This window comes from Onychomys torridus, chromosome 14 (assembly GCF_903995425.1).
Source record: "Onychomys torridus chromosome 14, mOncTor1.1, whole genome shotgun sequence".
Lineage (NCBI taxonomy): Eukaryota > Metazoa > Chordata > Mammalia > Rodentia > Cricetidae > Onychomys > Onychomys torridus.
Genome location: NC_050456.1, coordinates 22,456,920 through 22,482,328, shown reverse-complemented (window position 1 = coordinate 22,482,328; position 25,409 = coordinate 22,456,920). Strand labels below are relative to the sequence as shown.

At 39.3% G+C, this 25,409-nt stretch overlaps 1 protein-coding gene across 6 annotated transcripts in view; it reads right to left on the bottom strand.

The window, feature by feature from the left end:
* The window catches only part of Npas3 (neuronal PAS domain protein 3), an 836,969-nt gene that overhangs the window by 567,908 nt on the left and 243,652 nt on the right, over positions 1 to 25,409 (bottom strand). For 5 of the 6 annotated variants that reach the window (XM_036205806.1, XM_036205807.1, XM_036205808.1 and 2 more), the window contains one exon: positions 12,022 to 12,266. In XM_036205806.1, the coding sequence (XP_036061699.1) occupies positions 12,022 to 12,266 (245 nt within the window). Of the gene's footprint in view, positions 1 to 11,859; positions 11,911 to 12,021; positions 12,267 to 25,409 lie in introns of all 6 variants that reach the window. The other variant, XM_036205811.1, reaches the window with a different exon arrangement.

Genomic DNA, 25,409 nt, shown 5'->3' with positions numbered 1-25,409 from the left:
GCTAATAGACCAAACTAACAAAGACACTCTACAGAGGCCCCCACTCCTGATTTCAGATTCCGACAGAAGAAGCTCATATGGTAACACATGCACTGACAAGGAGGCTGTGGCCGGCTGCTGTGCCCGACTGCCTGCCCAGTGAAAGCAACACGGGGTACGCACTGAACAGTTTGGTCAAAGATGTCCCTGTACCTTCCGTGGCTTTCCACAGTAGATACAACGAGAAGCACGCTGGGTCAGGAGTCAGCTAAGCCCATATCAATGTGCCAATTTCTACCTCACCCCCTAAAATGCCCCAAAGGAAGTCTGCTTGCACCCCAGTCTCAGGGCTACCCAGCCCAGAGTGTGCCACATTTCCACGCTTTGTTATGCTCTCTTCATGCCTCCTTTCAACAGGGAAATGAGAGCGATTCTGCTTTTATGCTAAAATTCTTGCAAAAACCTGGATACTATTCATCTATTTTTATAGAAGAAAGCCAATATTTTAAAGTATTTATATAAAACCCAAACTGTGTACACAGTCTGTTTTCATCATCAGTGCTGATATTCAACACAGTCTCATTTTTCAAACTGTAAAATTATATATGAGTAATGTGCTTTAATTACCAAACATCACCGAATTTTTTGTTTTATGTCTAGAACGCGTTGGGAAGCTATGATGAGGAATGCACTGAATGCTGGTGTCTTCTAAACATTTTCACAGTAACGTTCATACACGGAGTACTTGGCTGGCACCTGGTGAAAGGCAGATCCCAGAGGACATGAGGAAAAGACCATGGGAGCTATTTCCCAACAGACTATGTTTGATTTCTTGACTATAATAAGTCGCTAAAGTTAAATCCTGCTATCTAATTCAATCCTGTTTCTTCATTTTGGCATGGTTTTAGAAATATGTGAAATTCTATCTGCAAAAGATCAGGTTAGCTTTGCCAGTCTGTCAGTGTGATGATGATAGCATTAGATTCTGGGGCCAGGGATGCAGCTCAGTGGCTAATATCTGCTTATCACATGCAAGGCTGTGGGCTAGATCCCCAACACTGCAAGAATAATAAGAATGATAATAATAACTACTGTTATTATAAACACAACTGTAGTTATAAATAACTATTGTCATACTAATAATGACCGTTGCTATTATTCCAGTGCTGAGGACAGAAACCAAGACTTCAGGCACTATAGCAACCCAGTTCTAAAACTAGATTATTGATGAACAAATTTCAAATGTCTTATTCCTAATGATTATTATGAGAGACAGGGTTTCTCTGGGTAGCTTTGCACCTTTCCTGGAACTCGCTTTAGGGACCAGGCTGGCCTCAAACTCACAGAGATCCGCCTGGCTCTGCCTCCTGAGTGCTGGGATTAAAGGTGTGCACCACCACCGCCCAGCCTAATGATTTTTTTTATGATCGCTACAGTCACATGCACACTTAAACCACCAGCAGATTTAAAAGAAAACTCATAAACTATGGGAGAGGCAAATCAAAACTCTCCAACCCAACCACCCAGCTGATTTAAAAGGAAACTAATAAACTATGGGGAGAGGCAAATCAAAACTCTCCAACCCAACCACCCAGCTGATTTAAAAGAAAACTAATAAACTATGGGGAGAGGCAAATCAAAACTCTCCAACCCAACCACCCAACTGTTTGATAGATAATTTAAGTAAACAGCAGCAACAACAAAAACAAATCTGCAAATCTGCTTTCATATACAATATTTTCATCCTATTTTCTAATAATTTCTGAAGGATACTATCTCAGTCAGTCCTTGTTTTTAATCATTTGCTACATTAAGTTGTAAAAGCAGCCAAAATAAGCCAAGCTACCTCAAATCCAGAAAATTTTATGTACACATGGTTACCTCACAATATATTCTAATGCCATGCCTCTGGCTGGTATACAAGTTTTTTACTGGTTATCATAATATCCAGGTACATTAGCATACATCAACTCTGAATATTGCTTTAAAAAATACATTTCAGGCCATGTGTTGTCATTATTACATATTTAAACATGAATCAACCTTGTACAAATATTACTGTGATTCCTACAAGAATAGATTTAAAAAAAAACATTCTTCCCACCTATTCTGACGTCATAGACTGGATTGGCAACCTCTAGGCTAAACCACAGGTACACACCTGAGCTTCATATGTGCTCATATACTGTCAGTGTAGAGAGGTGATGTCAATGAGTTATAATAAGGTAAACAGAAAGTCCCCATTATTCAGGAAAACGTACTGAACGAGGTTCCAGAGGTTTAAATTCTGCTACTAATTTTTCCCTTTTCTCTTTGAATACTATTACATTTATATGCATATACAAATACATGAATGTATAAGTACAATTGATAAATCCATTTAGTATTGCATATATATTTCATATATACTTACATATATATGTACTCACACACATACATACATATATTTCAGAAATGACCACTTGGTATTGGATGACCTAGGGTCTCATCCCAGGGGAAGTCTCATTCATCCTCTTTCAGAAGTCATGAATACAGCAGACAATTGAGTGGAGGGTACCACATCACAATAGATCTATCTACGGTACAACTTCTGCAGTGAAGGCTCAGGGAAAATTCTATGTGTGTGGCGGGGGCTTTAGGAACCAGAGGTCCTGAAAGTTTATTGTGAGACTGCATCTCCTAGAAACGACAAGCTACACAAGTTACCATAGCAATATGGCTGCCCAAATAAGACCAAAGTAATGACTTCAATGGACATTCTTACATAGAAAGGGCAAACTTGATGGGGTCCCACCCACATATGAAGAGCTACAGGCAGCTGATCATGAATCACTTCATTTTGTCATTGAACTTCTTTCTACATTCTCTCAATATCTCTCCCTCTCTCTCTCTCTCTCTCTCTCTCCCTCTCTCTCTCCCTTCCTCCCCCTCTCTCTCCTCTCTCTCTCTCTCTCTCTCTCTCTTTCTTATCAAAACAAGGTGTTAGAAGTACGGCTTTCAACCAAACATTCTCTTTGCCTTCCTTTCTGGCCTGGCTCTGGCATTTACTGACATACAACAGACTCAGAGAGGGTGTGAAAAGATGCAGCCAATCGGTATTCAAAGCCCCATTAGTTTTCATAGGTAGAGGTCACCATGTGTTTATTAATGCACACCTAAGATTTAATGCACAGTATCTAGGAAGCAGTTTTGGGAAATTAAAGCCATAGTACAGTTTCAATCATATAAAGCAGTCAGAGGTGACTCTTTGCTACACTCATGAAATATTGTTATCCATACAGTGCTGAAACTATACATTATGCTTTGCAGGAGGTTAAAGGGCTAACAAATGCATATTAAAGACTTCCAGTCCTAAAGAAGGGAGCACAGAAACTTGACAGTCCTAAATAGGTGGACACCAAACAGCATAATATAGTGCCACAGGGTGCCATGACTGATATATTGCACTAGCAGGAACCAGTAGATTTTCAAAGTAAGTTGGGCATGGTAAAGAACACATGGTAAAGAATGTAAGTGGCCTTAAAGTATTGCCGAGAGTGTAAAAGCAAATAACAAGTGTATAAAGTTCCAGGCTGTCAGTGTCACATTTCCACAAAATTCTGTGCATTGTTTTCAGTTTCTTATTTATAATGATTACATGTATTCAAGTCTCAATGACCCAAAGAATTCCGTGGGAAAATGTGTACGTGTGTGTGTGTGTGTGTGTGTGTGTGTGTGTGTGTGTGTGCGCGCGCGCACACATGCAAAAGCATGCATATTTGTCTGTGTGTGCATGTGTGTTGGTCTACTTTTTGAGTCCATAACCCAATAGAGACATGATAACCTCAAGTCGAGAGGAATAAAGCAAAATGAAAGACAGAAATATTAGCTGCATATAGAGAGTGAAAGCATAGAGGTTGTGGTTCTGTTAATAATCAGCACTGACAAAGCTGAGCCATTCTCAGATGAGTCTAATTCAAGCTACTAATTGCTAAATCTTTTCTACATAACTAGAGTTCAGGATTAGAAAGTAATCATCCAGCCCAGGGTCACTGACAAAAAAGAAAGAAGAAAGGAAGGAAGGAAGGAAGGAAGGAAGGAAGGAAGAAAGGAAGGAAGAAAGGAAGGGGAAGGGAAAGGAAAGGAAAGAAGGAAGGAAGGAGAGAGAAAGAAAGAAAGAAAGAAAGAAAGAAAGAAAAAGAGAAAAAGAGAAGAGCCCTGAGTTCTAGAAGGTTTTACAAGGCAGGTCACATGGCTTGTTAAATTTTGTAAAACACTGTCATGTCATCATTTACTGACTTCCTACTTCTTCCTCTAGGAAATGCGAACCCTCCACAATGGAAAAGGAGGTATGAGAAAAGACAGAATTCTGTTGAGCAGGCTTCAGGTTACACACTGGTATGCATGGCATTTTCAACCCGTCCCTCCACACGTGAGAGTGAGCCCAGGGGACAGGGCTCTACTCCTTCTCATGCCTGCTCCACACCTTTGCTTTCCTTTGACTTCACACTATCCTTCCTCGTCATTCTCCCTCCAGCTTTCCCATTCTTCCTTCTTCTTCCGATTTTATGACTCGCACCTGCCCAAACACAGCATTTCACTGGTGCTATTTAGAACTGCAGACAGAAATCTACATTACGATTCAATCCTCAAACAAAGTCAGTACTCTTCCAGGAACAAACCTGTATTCTTAGACGTTCAAATGAACACAAGGAGTTAGACCATGTTTTCCATGAGCTCATGCCCCAGTCCACAGGCAGGTAAAGGGGCAAATTATAGGCCGAAAACAAGGCATGAAAAGAATGGAAATGTGCCTCACAGAGATAGCTGATGACCCAGAAAGAAGAGAATTTGACACAAGAGTGGGACTTCTGAACTGGGTTTCAAATGCTGAACAGGAGCACACCAAACTCCTCAGGTGTAGGGAGCTCAGGAAACCAACACCAAAGCACAGAACCTTGATGTGAAGGAGACTAGAAGAGCCACAGAAACTAGATGTTCTCTGTCCTTCTTTGTCTTTGTCCCAAAAGACTCTAAGTGGTAGGATTCTGTCCCTATGCCCCTTGTTCAACAGATGGGATGAGAAGAATTCAGAAGAATCCAAGAAAGAGGGAATTTCCCTCATCCTATTACATACTCCTCCATCTAGTCACATCCACACATGCTATCCAGTCTTCATGGAGCCCGGGCATGTGAGTACATAGTCTTCTGCATGTCTTCAGGCCTTCTCTACTGAAGACTTCCAGGGTCACATCAAATTTGATTAAATGAATGTTTGCTAATGTTCTCTTGCTAGTTTGTTTCTTGTCATAGGGATACCAACCATGGCACTTGATCTGGATAAGGAAAAAGTAGGGGTGTGTGTGTGTGTGTGTGTGTGTGTGTGTGTGTGTGTGTGTGTGTGTGTTTTCCTACAAAGAGAGCATTCCAGTCTAATGGTGAAATATATAGAACACACAAATGGCTTGCAGCATTGGCTATTGCTAGAGAAAAATGAGATGAGGGTAGACAGAGGGGAAATTGGTTCATATTCATTACTGTGCTCACATTTCTAGAAATCTCCCCACCCTCCAGATAACCAATTTCCCCTTTGGGAAAAAAGAAAGCCAAACCCAGAAGACAAAAACTGGGCACAATAACTAACCCAATAGGGTAGAATAATCCAGTAAGTCCTCCCATGTTTTTAGCATGTACCCGTGTCTTAGTATTGTTTCTTTGTGGTATCTTCCAAAAAGGGGTCCACTGAGTGCCAATGGTCATGGAACTTGTCCTGCTCTGACTCAAAACTACACTACAGAGAAGACATTAGTTCTTCCCCAGAAATAACTGATGAGCACACCCTGATAGTCCAACACTTTCAGTGACAACTCTTAAAAATAAGCTTTGTGTCAGGGTTGGGGGTTGAAGGGAACTCTGAATGCTCAATCACTCCAGATATACTAGGAAATCATGCCAAGGAGTCAAACTCTTTGACAGTAGCATAGAGCAAAAAACACAAACAAACCAAACCTAGCAACACCACGTATTTTCATGCTAGATTATGTTATAATTCCATACATCACAGTCCATGTGTGTAGGCAAAATAAAACTGTTCATGTTAGTGTGAAACTCTAAAAGAATTATTAAGTCCCCATTTGTCAGAAAGCCTGCTCTTCCCTCTATGAGAGGATGGGCCTGAAGGAGCAGGGCAATGTACACATTGCTGGTTCAACTGTGAAATCAAATCAAATCAAAGATAAGCCCTTGAATATTCTCCTCTAGGAAACAGCAACTTCACCTACATCTAAGAAAGGACAGGGCTGTGTCACTCAAAAGGCTTCCTGGAAGTATACCTGAGAACAACAATTAAATAATATTAATGTCTCCTCAGGCTGCTAAGACCTGGCATACACTCCTCAAACAAAGAGCAACAAACACTAGCAGCTTGGTGCCTGGACAGGTTTCCATTGGTGTCACAAGCAACTTTGGATTGAGGCAGATGGAACTAGGTACCAGAGTAAGCCCCTTAATCTCACGAGGATGATGAGGCAAGGACAAGAGCCAAGCAAGTACCAAGTTCCCATTTTTAAACTTATTTGCCTAGCTCTATGGAAGCTTCTACTTAAAATGTAACAGGAATTCAGTCTTGGTCCTGAACCCCTTGCTTATGTATAAAGGAAAACAAGGGATGCCACATGCTGCATGTATAGAATAACAAAATAGTGTTCATCTTGTAAGGTTTCTGAGGAAGGGGAATGTGCACCTTGCCTCCAAGCACGAATGTCATCTGATAGCAGCAAAGACATCTCAGCACCCACCAAAATGCCAGGGAAGGAACTGGAAGGGCTTCCCAGCTGTGCAGACTAAGAAGATCTATCATTGAGATCATCTTAGTAGCCTTACTCCTCTCAAAAAAATCAAAATATACTTTATAAAATGCTCCCCTGAGTTAGAGGGACCACCATCATAGCAGCAATTTAATGTCCTTCAGTAGGTTAACCTGCACCCAAATACCTTACATGATTACTTGAAATGAGTATTCTAAGCACCACTGTTACATATGAGCGTGGTAAATGAATAAGGACAGATACCATGTTCAAAACAGAGCCCTGCCACTTTCTCCCCCCAGAAACAGCTTAATTTCCAACAGATGCCTGAATCAGTGAAGTGTGTGTGTGTGTGTGTGTGTGTGTGTGTATTAAAATATTATATATATATATATATATATATAATCTTACAAATGTGAGTGTTTTCTCTCCATGTATGTCCAGACAACACATGCATGCCTGGTTCACATGGAGGCCAGAAGCAGGGTGTTGGCCCTCCCTGGGACGGGAGTTACAGATGGTTTACAAGCTGCCATGTGGGTACTGGGAACCGAACTGGGTCCTCTGCGAGAGCAAGCAAGTGCTACTCACTGATGAAGCATCTCTTCAGCCTCCAGTGAACTAAAATTTCATAAAGATGGAAAAGCTCTTCCTCCCAGGGGCTCCCTTGGTGTTCACCCACAGTTGCCTTTTCTGTTTTCCAATTTCTCCTCTGCAGAGACTGAGGCTGGCATATATTTTACATATTCAGCATCACTGGCTGCCACACACACAGGCAAATTATCATTTAAAATCTGCAATGTTTAAACTGAAATAAAACTTAAGTGTACAATGGCAAATATTCCAGGATTAATTGAGTTGCAGGAGACATACTCCAAAAATTGACTGAAGTCCATGATATTAGAAAGACAGAAAATTTATCTAGTTTTAGTAAATGTCAAATCAGCAGCTATTGCTTTTAAGATTAATAAAAGATGTAATGGTTTCTAGATAGCCTCTAAATAGAGATTACTATGAATGGAGAAGTGATTTACCAACAGTCACCACAATGAGATTTCTTTAAAGGTTACAATCATCAGTTATTTAGCTGAAACACTGCTGAGAACGCCTGGTCATTTTGTGAATAATGCATAATGTTCATTGTAGATTTGATCTCTACTATAACAATACAGATATTTCTAAAATAATAGAAAAAACTATCTGTTGCGTTCCAATTGCTTAACATATCATTTCCAGGAAGTAATTGACTCAGGACATATTCCACACTGTCACCTGAGTGTTCTCCCCACAAGCGTAACTTCTAAGAATCTGTATACAATGGACACCACACAACAAACTCATCAACCTTTATAGACTGCTAAGAAAAGAGGTAATGAATGCAGGGCAGAGTAAAAGACCTTTCGGATGCAGCAAATTAAAATGATTAAAATTCTACATAGTTGTGTGGGGCAAATTTAAATTTCAGCTTTGAAATTTAATTATTAGCATGATCAACTCATCACATTAAAAAAAAAAACTGTTGCCTACACAGTGTGAGTACTTTTCATATAAATTTCAAAATGCCTTTAGGTTTATTCAAGAGGCTGTTTGGAGAGGCACAAAGTATAATGTCTGTCTGTTTTATTGTTGGATTATGAACTGCACTTCACAGGATGCTGCAGGCTATTTATATAAGCTTGTTTATCCATATGAACTTCTTCAAGGGCACAACATAGAAGACCTTAATAAATTAAAATGAATCTCTTTTGATGTTGTTGTTTCATGACTGTTTGATCAGAATGAGTAGCAGTTTTGCATTAAGGAACTAGAATAAAGCAATAAGCTATGCACATATTCTATAGCAGAGCCAGCTTGTAGAAAGTGCCCCTGCATCCTGGAAACACTTGAGAGTCCGGGTAGACAAGATAGACTCACTGTGCTTCTCTCTTCACTTCTAGCCTATTGCAAGTTTACTAGCAATGAGCACGCATCAATTTCCATGCCCAACTATCATCATTAACTAAGAAGACCTGTTATCCCCTTGCAAGCTCCTCAGCAGCCCTCACAACGTCCCTGCTTTCCTCAGTGGTACCTCACATCCTTGCATAGACTGTGATACTCATGGAAGATGTGAGCGTGCTCTATTTACATGTTCATCTTAACTGTAACTGGTAATGACAGAGCCGAGCTGACTGAAAGTAAAATCAATTAGTAGTTATTGTCTAAGCCTGACAAAATACTCACCTGGTATGTTTGATATGGATAACGCAAAATGAATATTGTTTATTGCAATGATATGGAAGGCAAGAACACTGGATCTTAGATCTGCCAATAGTTTGCTGTAAACTCATCTCTCATCTAAGTAAAATAAGTCAATATGTCTATGTGTTTCAAAGGTTTGCATCTGAAAAGGACCACAATTCCAAAATTTCATCACACCAGAACTTAATGGACAGACAACAAAGCCATCATTCTTTTGCTCTACTGGCTGCCATCCCTACCAAGAAAGCCTTTTCACTTTAAACACTTTCAAAATGGAAATAAATTATAATTAGCCAAACAAATAAGTCAAGTCTATTAACTTAAATCAAATTAAATAATGTACTTTCACATTGTATGGTATCTGACTCACTGAACTCATCAGTTCATTTCACATGGTTCTAAGGAGACATGAAGATAGCCATGCCTGAACTAGAAATAAACAATGTATCTAACATACATGTACTAGAATTATATGCACATTTTGGTATCTTGAACACGCATCAGTGTGCCACCAAGTTGCTGTCTACATTCTCAAAGGCAGAACAGCCAACTGGAATGTGCTTTCATTTTTTTTTTTCATCATGTTGACATCCTACCAGTGAGCAGTGCCCTGGGTGTGTGTTATTCAGACTTTGAAAGTCATGGACCATAGAACACTGGTCTACAAACTATGGCCAGTGAGCCCAACTGAGCAGTAGCTTCTTGTGGTTTGTAAATACAGTTTCACTGGAACACAGCTACATCTATGCCTTTAAATATTGTTTGTGTCTGATCTCATGGTATATAAGCAGGACTAAGTAGATTCCAAAGGCAAAAACATTCACTCTAAGATCCTTTATTAAAAACAAGTGTGTCAAGCCTGCTCTAGAGGAAAGCAACATGAAGGGATCCAAATTCTAATCTTCCTTTCACAATCAGAGCACAATTATCTTTATTATTTATTTTTTCATATATTTGGATCATATTTTTACCTTCCCAGACACCTCCCAGATTCGTATCACCTTTTTGCCCATTCAACTTCAAAATAAAAGAAAAAAGAGAAAAAAAAAACAAGCAAACTACAACCAAAACAAGAAAAAAAAGACACACAAAACAACCCATGAAGTATGATGGAGTCTGCTTTGTGTTAGGCAATGATTCCTGGGCATGGGGTTGATACACTCAGAATTACTACTCCATTGCAGAAAACGCTTTCCCTTTCCTAGCAGGAGTCAAAATGCAAACAACTTCTTGTTTAGGCATGGGACTTTCTGTCAACTTCCCCCTTTCCTAAGAGCACAATTCTTAAGTACAGATGGAGTCTGTCTCCCTTATCCATAATGTTGGCAGCTAGAAATGTCACAGATTTCAGACTTTGAAATCCTTGGTTATGAAATATCTTAAAGAAATGAGACATGTCTATATACAAAATTCATTGGCTTTTTCATATATCCCTATGCACACCACCTTGATATAAATTTATATATTATTCTTAATAATTTCATACAGGTATACAACAAAGCTTTCTCATTGAGGCATTATACTGGCACTCTGAGAATCAGAGAACTTCTAAGTTCATCAGTTTGTGATTGGGGATTTTCAAACTACGTGATTCACACATATGTGATCACAAATCTCAGCATGCAATGACAAACAGTTACAGCTTCTGACCTTTCAGGTCAGAAAGGTCAGATTCCACCCACCAGTACTCTTTCTAAAACATTCCAAACATAGCTAAAGCTACAAGGACTTCTCCAGAGGTAGCTGACAGTATGAAATCACCTGAGAATTATTTTGGATGGCCATGGTAGCATATGCCTCTACTCCCAGCACCTGATAGCTAGAGGCAAGCAGATATCCATGAGTCTGAAGCAAGCCAGGTATACACAGTGAGTTATAGACAAGGTACAGCTTCATAGTGAGACTTTGTCTACTCCTAACCATCCCCTCTGCCAAAAAAAATAAATAAATAAAATGGAGCTACAGAAGACTCATCAGTCAAAAGGACTGGATTTGGTTCCCAGCACACTGGGCAACTTACAATTCCCAGTAACTCCAGCTCAGGGAGATCCAATGCCTCTAGCCTCCAAGGACACCTACACTCACATGTACATGGTTCCATACAGACACATATACATACATATAATCAAAATAATGAAAATAAATCTCAAGAAAATTAACTTAATTTGCCTTTCTCCCACAGAACAGTTTATTTGTACCTCCCTAAATAGTCCATTTTTATCCCATGCTTGCAAAGGTTCTATATAAAGGTTAGAACATGAGGACATAGGTATCTCATGATCTTAGGTCATCTGCTATGAATGAGATGCCCTTAGGAGAAGAAAATCAGTGGTCAATACCATACATAAATCAATCAATTCATGCATATTTGAATGCTAAAAATGCCTTGAATTATTAGGGGTTTCAGGAACAAAAAGAAAATTCTGGAATGTAAGCATCAGAGGGACAGGACTACCATTTAAAAATATTCTTAAGAGTAACTATGTCAAGGATTTGAAGAACAAATATATGTTTATATTCATAACTTTCAGTCAATATGTCCATAGAGAAACATGAAAAATTAATACATGGATTGATTTTCAGGGTCAATAAAATCATTAATTCAAAAAGACCTGCTCTGGTTGGGTCTTGCTCTGTTTCTGTCTTTGTTTACTTAACAAAAAACACATTAGCTCCACCTATTAGCTAAGATCCCTATATGCCAACTGTCAAGAAGGTGCATGTATTTGCATAACATAAATTTGAACACATATGTAAATTATTTCATCCTAACTCCTATGTAATCTTAATCAAAGAATGTTTAGGCGGACAGACTTTTTGAAAATCAAATAGAAATAGAAGAGATTTATTTCACCTTCGCATGGTGTCTTTCTCATGCAGAGTTCAGATTTCCACATTTGTATCCCTTTAAAGGATTTGATATGCAGGAAAAGAAGAAAGGACGATGGTGAACATTTCATTTCAGAGACAACAACAGACCACCATAATGCAGACAACGCAGTGGCCTACAACCTACCTTTTACTGAGGTGTTTGGTGGAGGGCCTTCCATCCGCAAGTTCCACGGAGGGTCCCCTTGGTTGGCAAAGTCCCTCATTTTGAGATAGCTAATTGTGAGTCGGATGATGGATGCCTTGTCCAGTTGGCTGGTGATGGCTGCTGGGAGGGGCAACAACTTGGCCAATTCATAGAACTCAAAGTTTTCTTTTCCCCGGCGGGAGCGTGCAGCATCTCTGGATTTCTCCTTTCTCAGTGCTTGTAAGCTAAAAGCAGAGAGGTGGGAAAGGACTATTTAGTATATGTGATTGTCCTCTTTAACGTCTATTCCCTTGCCACCCAAAATATACCAAAAATGAATTTAGAATTCAAGAGCCATAGATAGATGAATTTCAAGTAATGTTGATGGTGGCCTCTTGTCACAAACTCAGTTATGACTAATAAAATTGTGTTTTGTTTGTGACAACATTTCCCTCTTCCAGCTGTCCAGGCACTGGAATACAGCCCTTGTTTCTAAGACATAAGGCTTACAAGCGAGGCCTGATGTTATAACCATAAGCCATTAAGACTCAGTCTGTGTGGCACGTGTTCCTACACCCATTCTCAAGTTGAAGATTTGTCTCATTCAACTTTTGCTGCCAGGGGAATCTTGAACCACTAAAGGAGACATTTTGGAATTTTTGTTTCGGTCATCATCTTGTAGAGCAAAGGTAAACAGGGACAAAAGTCACTTTGGCAAATTCAACAAAGGTTGAATCGAAGAAACATGAAGAAAACATCACACTGAAAATATGGATTTCAAAATGTGTCGATGTCCACTTGATAAGAGAATACTATAATTTTGTATAAATTATACTGCATTAGCATAGGGATAGTCTCTGAGATACTAGAGAATATATTGCCCCCAAAAGCCAAACTTCATGATAGCATGAGTTTTATGTTGAAAGATAAGCTCTGTCTGGGTTATTAAAATTTATAGACATTATAGACATACTGCTTCACAGAAGAGGCAACAGGTTGTATCCAGAATTTTCCTTTAACTATTCATGTGCATTTCTGTTTGAAGTGTGCTCACATTGCTGAGGGCAGGATTTGGCACAACTGAAGCTGAGGGACAGTCTGATGGGAGAGTCATCTCCTCTGAGTCACTCTTACTGCTTTGCATATGATGAGCAATGTATTCAAACTCAGACCCCAATGATGACTAACCGGGATATATTTACAGCCCCAAGGAACTCACAAAATAACTGGTGACTATCTGCATTCCTGAACGGAGATATTTTCAATGTTCAAATCCCTACCATGGATTCCCATTAAATAAAAAGAGCAACAAAGAAGGAAGAAAGTCCAGAGGAATAATCAGAATGGTTTTAGCATTATGGCACCACTCTTTATAAATAAAAAATGGAGAATAATTGGCCAATCTACATTATAGCAGCCATGGATTGCTTACAGTGGAAAAATTCATGCTCTTCATACACCTAAAAGATCTTACAGAAAATCTGTGTAGTTTAAGAAATGCCATGATACTTGCTGGGTTAATATCCCAACCAGCATATAGGCTAAGTTGGTTAATATATATAATGTAGCATATATAACAATGAATATATTATCCAAATAATATCATTTTAAGTCATTTAATTAACAAAAATTTGTTATGAAATATGATTCAAGTGGTAACTCAGACAGAAACATGTGATGCCATATACTCTTCCAAACATCTTGATCATCTATTAGAAGCTATAAATAAATGTTCAATATTGGCTTACTGAAAACTATGTAAGGACAGATGTCTTACCATCTGACACAATATAAATATAACCAGGATTCAGGCTAAGATCGTAGACCAGAGGGTCTTAGGCCTCCTTTTACACAGTGTAACTAACGCATCTGACAACAGCTAAATGGGCTATGCCCAAAACATCAAGGATTTCACCTTGTGTGAAATCCTTCGCTGTGTGCAAGCAGGGGGCAGTACAGTGGTTGGAGTTAGTGCGTTGCTTCCTTGTGTACTTATAACTAAATACTACTTCAGAAGGTGGGTTGAGCTGACATTTTCTTGGTGCAGTAAGAGCCCATGACAGAGTGCCAAAGCAGAGGTCTTTAGGCCCTTGAAGGTTAAGGAAGGGACTTTCAGTTACTGATGAGAACAGACAAGAACTAGGGAAAGCAGAAGCCAACAGCCCTAGCTATGAGATAATGCATGTTTCCAGCTGTTCACTGGTAATGCCAGACTTTCAGTACTGTCACTTCTAGATTTTAAAAAAAATCTAAGTTTTTGTTAAGGAATTTTCAAAATTTTAATATATTAACTAATTAAAGTCTTCTTTTGTTTAACTGTGCATGCCAATAATAATATATGTTATGGTCAAATTTGGATCAGTTACTCATTTTACAATTGGGCAATAACTGGGGAGGCCAATTTTGAAGGTAGTTTTACATGGATGTTATGTGTAATTTTCCTTGTCACCCAAATGATCATAAATGAATTCATTCATTATCTAATTAATATTCCTAATATTTACACTAGAAAATTTTCCATGTAACTAAAGCAAAGTGGATGATTAAGCAATTATTCTGAAATTGATATTAATGAATAGGCTTGTCAATAAACCAAGGGGAAAAATTAATCCTCATGAGGGCTGGAGATGCTAGAAGAGGGGGAAATGAATAGGGAAAGGTTGATGGATGGGCACTAAGTAAGGGTTGGCTAGAAACAAAGAACACAGTGTCAGGGGTGCATGCATACAGTGTGGTAAGTATATACAATAGAATGCTGTGAAAAAAAAAAAACTGGAAGAAATGATTTTGAAAGTTTCCACCACAAAGACATGATGAAGTTTTAAAGAGATGAATGCTTAATCTGATGAGGCAGAGCCAGGCCGATCTCTGTTAGTTTGAGGCCAGCCTGGTCAACAAAGCGGGTTCCAGGAAAGGAAAAAAAAAAGCTACACAGAGAAACCCTGTCTCGAAAAAGGCCCCCCTCAAAAAAAAACAAAACAAAAAAAAAACCCCAAACCCTAAATGTTATACAATGCCTAGATGTGTTGACTATTATACATGGTACCTATAAATACATACAGCTTTAATGTTTTGTCTATGCTAAAATAAAAATAAGTAAATCATTAAAACATGGTTTAATTAAAACAGTAAAAACTATCACCAGAAGCAAACCACAAGAACATAGACACCAACTAGTGGCTTCCAAAGGGTTGATAGGGGAAAACCCTTTTCCCCATCAGGGAAGAGGAGTAGACAGACACTGGCAGCTCTGAACCCTTTGCCTAAATATTGCATTTCACTTTTCCACACTAGCACTAAGCAATAAAAACTCTCTCTCTCTCTCTCTCTCTCTCTCTCTCTCTCTCTCTCTCTCTCTCTCTCTCCACACACACACACACACACACACACACACACACACACACAGAGGCACCAGCACACACACACACACACAGAGGCACACACCCTACTTCCCTGTTCTCTTTGCTGCTTTCTCACCTCTGCTTCCCCAACTCTAACACACAATATCCCCCTACTGGAGTCATGTTCTGGCCATTATCTTAATAATAAAGGGTTTCCATGACTCCCACATCACATCATTATGCAGACACTATAGTTCAGAAGACTTTCAGAATGACAGCACTGTGTCTATAATAATATAATAAGTAGTAATTGGTTTTGAGGGCAACAGCAATAAAATACAGTCAAAGGATTATAAAGGCTGTTGAGACTCGGGTATAATAGATGAAACTAAACATCTTAAGACAATAACACAGCTTGCGGATTAATCTTTTGCTCAGCTTTATGAAGTAGAGCCTAGCTGTAATCAGTTCTCAAATTGAATTAAGGACCATGTTAAAACCAAAAATAAACTTTGTTTCTGTATATTTTTTCTAGACAAAACATTTTGGCTGCATTTCTCAAATACAAAAGCAGCATGGATTAGGTGTGTGTGTGTGTGTGTGTGTGTGTGTGTGTGTGTGTGTGTGTGTATCTATATCTATCAATATATATCTATCTATCAATGATGTATATGTATGTCATAAAAAATCATGACAAAACTTCAGATCCACAATTATTTGCTTCCTGGATATAAACTTCCCAGTTTTCTACTGTGCTCAATTTGATTTTCTGGGTAGAAGAAATGAGTGCCCATTAAACCTCAGCAAATTTTGTGACAATATCAATGTTCTTTGGTGACTGTCCCATCATCTGTAGCAAAGATTATCATCATGAACAAATAACAAGATGAATCAATAACTAAAAAAAACACCCTTAACACACATATACATATATCTTTCCACCAAACATTAAACGCGAATTTGTGTTTATATGTTAAATTTTGAAGAGATATGCGATTTTCAGATTTTCAAATGGGTCCAATCATCCCAACTGAAAGGGCAATACTAATGCTAAAATCTACAGTTTTTGTTAGAACATGGAACGCTCAGCCAGAATATTTCATGATAACTCTTGTTCAATTCTTTATTAACTATGCAAAGCTCACTTCTAATGACTTGGGTTTTCGTATCTGTGAAATGGGGTGATACTACTATGAAGTATTTGTTAGAAATAAAGTAAAACATTGATGAAGTGTTTATAGTTACTATATTAGACATGTGTGATGACAGACTAATCTTATTTCACATGGATAGTTTGATTCTCAGAACGTCCGCAATGCTCATTTATAATGTAGACACTCTTTTACTAACAAGCGTAAAACAATACCCTTTTATTGCTGATACTGAGTTTTCTTTTCTGTGTAATATTTATTCTTCTTAGGAACTACCCATCATATGCCACAGGTATACCTAATGAGGTATTCAAATAAACATGTACACATGTATAATTAATAATGTAAGCTTGAATGTTTGTAAAAAGTTTCTGAATAGGATAATGAGTAGCTATTTTCTGTGCACTAAAACATGGTATTCAGCTGCAGGAGAAATAATTTTGTTCATTTATAAAAAAAATGAACATGCAAACAACTATGAAGAGAATAGATTACTCAGGGAGATCAAAAATACGTATGGAAAAATCTTAAATGGTAATGGCAATTTTAAATCCCAAAGTGCACATAGGTTCTCTTAGAAGGAAGATTGTCTTTCAAAATACCTCCCAAAACTCACAATCTGAGTGTTCTCTCAGAGTCAAATCCAGGACCACGGAGAGCTCATGAAACTAGGAAGTTTGACAGAATCAGGCTCTCAGCATCTTTATTGAGGGTCATGCCAAATGAGAGATTGTCTTTAATACAGAAACTGGGGACACAGAAGAATCAAAACACAATTTGAAAATGGTACTGTCGGTATCCAAATGCCAATGTCATAACATTGATAATGACCCACCGAACTGGTTGTGAGTATGGACTGTTGATTGGGTTGCTCATCTCATTACAGGGGAAGATAAAACTTTGAATTGATTATTCATTAAATTCAAGAGAAATGGCATCTTTGGAGGTTGATCAACATTAGCCTTGCAAAATTGATTCCTTTTGGTTTCAAAGTCATTAAAATGGTTGAAATTATTACCCAACTAATACAATGGGGTGTCCATGGCGGCCAATGACAGCGACAAAAGTCAATGTCACAGTCCTGGGAGATCAAAAGGGAAACATGGGAAATCAGCACTGTCCTCCTCGGCAGAGATCTCTTCAGAGTCATGTTTCTCCAAACTGTTTTGTAATGTAGATGTGTCACTCTCCTTTGCTACTGACATTACCAATACAATGACACCCCTCTATATGAAAACCTCAGTCTGAACACCTTCTGGAAAGTTTTCCAACCTAACATCTAGCCTTTCTAAAAGAACATGACAGGGTTTGGTTCTCCCACTGTAAGGGAGGACAGGTGGGGTGGAAACAGCTTTAAATTTGCCTTTAGAAGGTACTTCTAAGGAGCCAGGCTGGCAAGATTTTATGGATTTTCCTACTTGTTTTGCTTAGGAGAACCCAGCACTACAGACTCCTACTATTTATCAATTAATCTGGCATGCAGCCTCAAAGGAAGAAGACAGACCTGTATTAAAAATGCAGCCATCAAAAATTCATCAAAGGCTCCAGCATTTTAACTCATGAACCTTTGAACACGGGCACACCTGTCAGCTCTCTGGTCAGAGTTAATGGTGAAATGTACAGTTTCTCCAGCACCTCCACTTGCTCGGACATGAGCTGAATTAGGCTTCTTGGGGAAAAATAGACAAGGACTCTGTAAGTAAGCATGCTGGCCCTTCCTTCATGACTGTTAGTAAAACAGTCCTCCTCACGCTGACAGTGCATAAAATGCAAAGTCAGTCAAATCAGCTTGCTGCAGAATAAAAACTCTTTCCGGTGTATTTTTAGAATAAATGGAAATACGAGGTAGTATAATTGAGAAGTGGACAAACAACCTTGACTTAGCAGGAATATGTACGACAAAGCTCACAAATTGGATTATTTTAAAATTCTTCAAGAGACGGTAGTCACTTCAGAAATCTTTATCTAGCACATGAAGCAAGCTGGGTAGTAAATACTAGATGTTAAAACTGGAACCTCAAGTTCAAGGTAAGAACTTGGCTGCGTAACTAGTGCACCGCTCATAGCTGTCATCATTAATTTATGTTAGCCTCTGTAAACATCAGGAGTATAATAGGCCAATTTCACAACTAAATATAGATGCACATTTTGCCCTTATATAAATGGCAGATTGCCACTGTAGATCATTGCCACAGCAACACGTCAGTAAAGATGCACTGTTTGATGGTCTAATGTGCACACAATATATAAAACCAGTTGTAGTGGTTGTTTGGAAGCAAAGTGTAACAGCAGAAAAATTTCATTTGTTCCACAAACTCAGGATATATTAAACTCGGCTGACAAAGACTGTTTGATGTGCTAAATCAGTTTGACCTTCATTCTTGCTTTATTTTTCTCATTTAACATGTGAAATGACCATTCTTTTTCCACATGTAAGAAAATATGAAACTGATTGCTTTTAAATAGTGTTAAAAAAAATCTGTGGCTGCTAACATTTGATAAAATATCAAAACCAAGAGGCATGCTTATGGTTTTTAAGCTAAGATATATTCTGATGGAATAATCGTGGCCCTTTTGACTTGTGGTAAAGTAGATCAAAAGAGTAATTAAAGGCCTTCATCTGAATACCTCCCCCCTCTTCAGAAAACGTCTTGTGTATGTTTGAACTTAATAATTAAATTAATTGGCTTTAGCCAATGAGCATTTTCATTCTTAACACTTTAAATATGAGGGTTTTTTATTTCAGAATGAGTCATTAGCACAGTAATAGGAAAAGCTGAGCACTCTGCTCGGCCCTTTGCAACTAGTGTTCACCTTGGTTCAAATAACCCTTGAATGAACCACAGGAGGACCATGCTATTCACTGTCAGCTTCCGTGTGTGCCCCAAATCTCCAGGGTCAAAGTGTTTGGTTCTTCATATTTTTTCTCCTACAACTTCAACATACACAACTAGCAGTTCCATAATGAAGGGAAAAAAACTGCAGCTTTATCAAGTAATTTCTCCCCACCCAATAAACAGCACTTTACCTTGGGGCAGCTTGTATATTTCACACCTCAAATTTCTATTTACCAAATCAGCTAATCACTTCACAATTGAACTCAGAACAACAACAAAAAAATTATCAATTAAAGTGGTTGAAACTCCCGCAAATTATCATTTAGGGATGAAGTAATTGCTTTCATCAGGGCAGAAAAGCCCGCCAGAACAGAAATGTCACTTTAGATTAGTGTTCTCACTCCTGAAGCTATGGATGACACAGCTGATATAAGACTAAATGCCAAGACCAATCAATTGCTTTTGTGGCTCTGCTCCGCACTGCTGTAAAAGGGGCCATTTTCTAGGATCTACTCTTCATTATAGTAAATGCTATCTCCTTGGTAACATAATTCCATTTCTCATAAATTCTGTCTGAGAGCATTGTCCTAACAATGGATGTTTGTGGAAAAGAATGCTGCTGCTTTAATGCACAGAATTAAGTGTGAATGCCTGTCAAACTGCTAGAGTTTACTAGTTCTTAAACATAAATTGAAGTCCCACATTAAAAAAGAATTCTTGGGAGAAACGAATGTCCCGAACAAGGGGAAGATACTAAATTTGAAGGCTGCATGCGCTGTTCTAGGATTTTGACCATTCAAGTATTCATCTGTCCTGTACATTAAACCCGTCAGCTCATGGTAGCAGTCGGTAGTGGTTGAGAAACACTTCACACACTTTCTCAGCAGTGTGGCTTGCAAATTCAAAACCTCAGAAGCAAATATGAACTCATTAGGCCACTCATGTGCTGTGCGAATAGCCACACTGAGTTTTTGTTTGTTGTTGTTGTTTTCTTTTTTTTTAAAAAAAGGGAATGTATTCTTTGAACTGGACACTTCCTAGAAAGCACCCAGATCTTAATTGATATTGTTCACCCCCTGAAGTTACGAGGATCTGGATTGCAGGCTCCAATTAAAAGGAAATTGAAGGAGCTCACACAGTGAGAAGGCAGCAATTCCCTGCACTGCTCTCCTCCAGGCTGAAGTTTAGAAAGAGATTCAGGATCACGGGTCTTTGCCTGACATGGGATAAAGGCTTTTCTCCTCCTGGTGAGCACACATGTGTAACTTCCATTAACTGTAACAGGAGGCGTGAGCACACATTGAGAAGATGCTGCAGCTAAACATCTGGAAGGGGTGGAGGAGCTCTGCTCAAAGGTGGGCACCCTTTGGCCGAATAGCTTTTCCTGACCCTGCAAACGGTGGGTGCTGGAATTTCTACTGCTCCAATAATGCTAATAGCAGGACATGACACGTGTTATTTCTGCTCCTTAAAAGTACTCATTACTATCAGAGAACAGCATGGAACTTAATGTAGTAATAAATGCTAACAGCTTTGATAGTTACTATATTCCACCCAGTTTCAAAGTCTTTTGACCTGAGCTCATGGGAGCTCATGGACTCTAGACTCACAGCTAGCAAGCCTGCATGGGACTGACCGAGGCCCTCTGCATGTAGGTAACAGTTGTATAGCTGGGTCTGTTTGTGGGGTCCCTAGCAGTATTAGCAGGATCAGTCCCTGGCTCATGAGCTGGCCTTTTTGAATGGTGGGATGCCTGGCTCAGCCCTAATGCAGTGGGGAAGGAGCTTAGTCCTGCCCAACTTGACATGCCATGCCTTGTTTACTCCCATGGGACATGTTACTCCTCCTGAGAAGTGGAGGGATGCTGGGGGGAGCGGATAGAAAGGAGGTGGGGGAAGAGAATGGGAGGAGAAGATCGAGGGGAAACTGGCTGGTATGTAAAATAAATTTTAAAAATTGAATAATTAAAAAAAGAAGAAAACGTGCTTGAAAAATGTCTTCATGGTTACAGGGATCAACAGGAAGACATGAGCCAGTGTCGGGGACTAAGAATTGGAGATAAACCACAGGGATCCATCCAACCCTGAGTCAGAGCTGCTTTCAGTCATGAAATTTTTGTTGCAAGTAAGATGGGGTAGGATCCTGGGCTTTCCTCCAACTTCTCATATCCATCCCTAAAACCAGGTAGTATTTTGGGCTCAGGTAGGGCTTTCCCTGGATGGTGGAATTCCTGTGTTACAAGTGGGAAAATTCTAGAAGAACCAGGATAGCTGATGCCTACCATCCAGATTTAAAGTGGAAAGGGTCTGACGGGAGTGCAAGAGCATGAATTGTTGAATCCAAGACTGCAAAAAGCACAGGGACAAATAGCCAAACGAATGGAAGCACATGAATTATGAACCAATGGCTAAGGAGCCCCCAGCTAGATCAGGCCCTCTGGATAAGTGAGACAATTGAATAGCTTGAACTGTTTGGGAGGCACCCAGTCTGTGGGACAAGGACCTGTCCTTAGTGCATGAGCTGGCTGTTTGGAACCTTGGGCTTACACAGGGACATATGCTCCATCTGGAAAGAGGGGACTGGACCTGCCTGTACTGAATCCACCAGGTTTAAATGAATCCCCAGGGGTGTCTTGGTCCTGGAGGACATGGGAATGGGGAGGAGGGGCTGGGGAGAAGGTGGGGGTAGGGGCGGGAGGGGGGAGGACAGGGGAACCCATGGCTGATGTATAAAATTAAAACACATAATAAAATAAAATAAAATAAAATAAAGTGGAAAGGGGACGTGGCTTGTATACAGTAACCCTTGGCAAGGAACACAGCCTGCCATTATCACCAAGAGTACCATTGTGCCTTTGCAGGGATAAAGATGTCATGATCCATTTTCTCTATTGAATGGACATGACACTGGTAAAGCTGGATTTAATATATCATCACCTGCATAAATTCCATGAAATTGTTATGAAAACTTATTTCTTTGATGAAATATCTTACAAAATCCCTATTTTTTCAGGCTTCTGGTTATGTGATTAATTGCCTCAAATCACAAACTCCATTGCTTTGGAATTAAAATTCAAAATGACCTTTTTTATAAAGGGGAAAAATTCACTTTTCCCTTCAATTTTCTTCAAGTGTGATTTCAAACAGTTATGGGAAGCACAACTAAGTGAAAGAGCTTTTGAAAACTTTCAAGCTTGATGTGACACATTTGCAAAGCAGGCAGCATGCTTTGACAAGTCTGAAGATATTTAAGTGCGAAAAGGAAAGTGATGATCACATGACCGCCACGCAGACAGGCCACGAGTCGCTAACATCAGGAAACACCTCTGCATAGTGTAACTCTCGCCTTCCTTTGGGAAAGGGCCTCTGCTGATTAAAAGGGCCACCCTTTCTTGAAGCACTACCCTCAGCTACGAAGTCCAGCGGCCTGAAGGATGTATACGCTGTTCTCACTCACCTTGGGATTGGGGCGGAGGGCTGTATGTGTGGATGATTACACACAGATGTGTGCACATGTGGGCACTTACATGCAAAGGTCAGTGATCAACATTGAGCATCATCCCCAGTCACTTTCCACCTTAGTTTTTGGGACAGGGTCTCTCACTAGAATCAACATTCATCGATTTGGATAGTCTGGCTGTCCAGCAAACCACAGGGAAATTCTGTTTCTGCTTCCCCAGCACTGGGAGTAGAGCCATAAGCCCTAGTGACCACATTGATGTGGATACTGGGGATCCAAACTTGGGTTCCAGTGCTTGCATGGCAAGTACTTTGCCAGTTGAGCTGTCTCACTGCCTCAGTAAAAGCTTAAAATGTGGGGCGGGCAGTGGTGGTGCACACCTTTAATCCCAGCATTTGGGAGGCAGACTCAGGCGGATCTAGGTGAGTTTGAGGCCAGCCTGGTCTATAGAGTGAGATCCAGGACAGGCACCAAAACTACACAGAGAAACCCTGTCTCAAAAAAAAAAAAAAAAAAAAAAAAACAACAAAAAAAAACCCATAAGACTCATATTTACATCATTCTCCATCTGTATTCTAAAAGCAGTGTATGGCTGCCAGGATTACAAACTAATTTTCAGGGAATATCCTGTCAAATATATATTCAAAGGTTTAAAAATCTGTCCAATTTGAAGCCCACTTCATAAAAAACTATTAAGAAAAAAATAACCAATGGTTTGAACAAATATATTTCTAAATGAATATTCACCGTATCTTTTAAAATAAACTTTAGAATTAGATCATGGATTATTCTAGAGACATCAAACACTGATGTTGAAAAAGTCCTCAATGGCTTGGGAAATTTATTTACAATATGTTAGTGGATAAAGGTAACTTCTAAATAGCAGGAGTATATATAGGCAATCATAAAACTGTAGCTATGCTTATCTACATATGCATAAACAGGGAGAAAATATATATCCAGATCTGGATAAACTTCCACCATCCAAAAATGTTAAGGCTGCTTGCTCCTATATGGTAAAACAGCAGCAAAATACTTGTTGAAATTTGTGCAATAAACGTCTTTTGTGCAATTATTAATTTCATGTGGGTATGTGCATACATATATGCCATGCTGTGCATGTGCTGGTTGGGGAACAACTTATGCAGCCAGTTTCCTCCTCTACTATGCAGGTCTCCAATACTGAATTCAGATTGCCAGGTTGTCAGCAGGTCCCTTTACCTGCTGAGCTTTCTCAATCAAACTACTATTTTTTGATAGAATTGTTTTTGAAAAAAAATAAAAAGCATATTTTAATAGAGTCACAGATGAGAATGCAGCAAGCCTGGATGCATAAAGGAACCCTTGGCTTCCTAAGAGGTTAATCGGGCAGTGCCATCCAATGCCACCTGCCACTGTTTGCAGCACTGGAGCCTAAAAATTGTTTTGAAAAATGATTGGCGTGGTCACTCTCTAAAAGAGAAGGAACTAGAAAAAAAAAAAAAAAACAACTGGAAGTGGTCTTTGTTCCTTTTGAAGTTAAACAAAAGGGTCTCAATCAGACACGTGAATCATTCAGTACATAGCTTGGGTTCCTATGCTGTTTGGAGGTTCTTCAAAATTCCAGAGAAGGGTAGCCTGAGAGATGGGTCAGGAGTAAAGGTACTTGCTGCTAGGCCTGGCAACCTGAGTTCAATCTCCCTTTCCCACATGGTAAAAGGAGAGAAATCACTCCTAAAGTTGTCCTCTGATTTCTACACATGCTCCCCAGCATGTGAGCACATACAATGCAAATTAATGTAGTTTTTAAAAATCTAAAGCAAAACTTTGCCCAGACCATAATCTGCAAGCTACTGGCTGTAGATAGAATGTACTTCCATTTGGTGAGTGGCATTTTCCATGTGTCACTGCCCCAGACAACAGAGTCACAGTCATAAATCATACCCAGTATGCAGCGCCACAATTAATCACAGAATACTGGACAGTGCAGACTTGATAAAATCCATGCTTACACTCTGACTCAGTCAAGGTATGGCTGAGCATGACAACACCAACCAAACCACTAAACCAGGACCATTTACTGTTTAATTGACTACTCACTTCAATAGGTTAGGGGTCCTACAGGCAAGGTGGCTTCATGGCATCACCTGGTATATGTCTGCAACCTACATGTTTTCACCCACAAAGGCACCACATGAGATTTGATGTGAAGAGACAGGGGTACTTTATAAAGAACTTACTTTTAAAGATACAGGAAATGCCCACTTGCTCCTAAGCATTCCATTCAGAACCACATCCTTCACAGAATTCCCATTCTTTGAAAATTTTCAAAACTTGGCTAGTCGTCTCATGAAAGTCTGACTAAGAAACAACGATTTAGAGCCAAATGTGTTTATGTAACATGTGACAAACATCGACTATAATGCATAAGTGTACAAAATAAGGATACAATAATTAAGCATGTTTTCTGATTTTATGGACCTGCAAGTGGCTTCTGGGAAATCAAAAGATTCTACTGGGGCACAAGCATATAGAAAATGGAAATGTTCTATGTTCTTGTCAATGGAGATCCAGAAATAAAGTTTTACTTTGAAAGTTTTTACTCTAATAGTAGCACATAT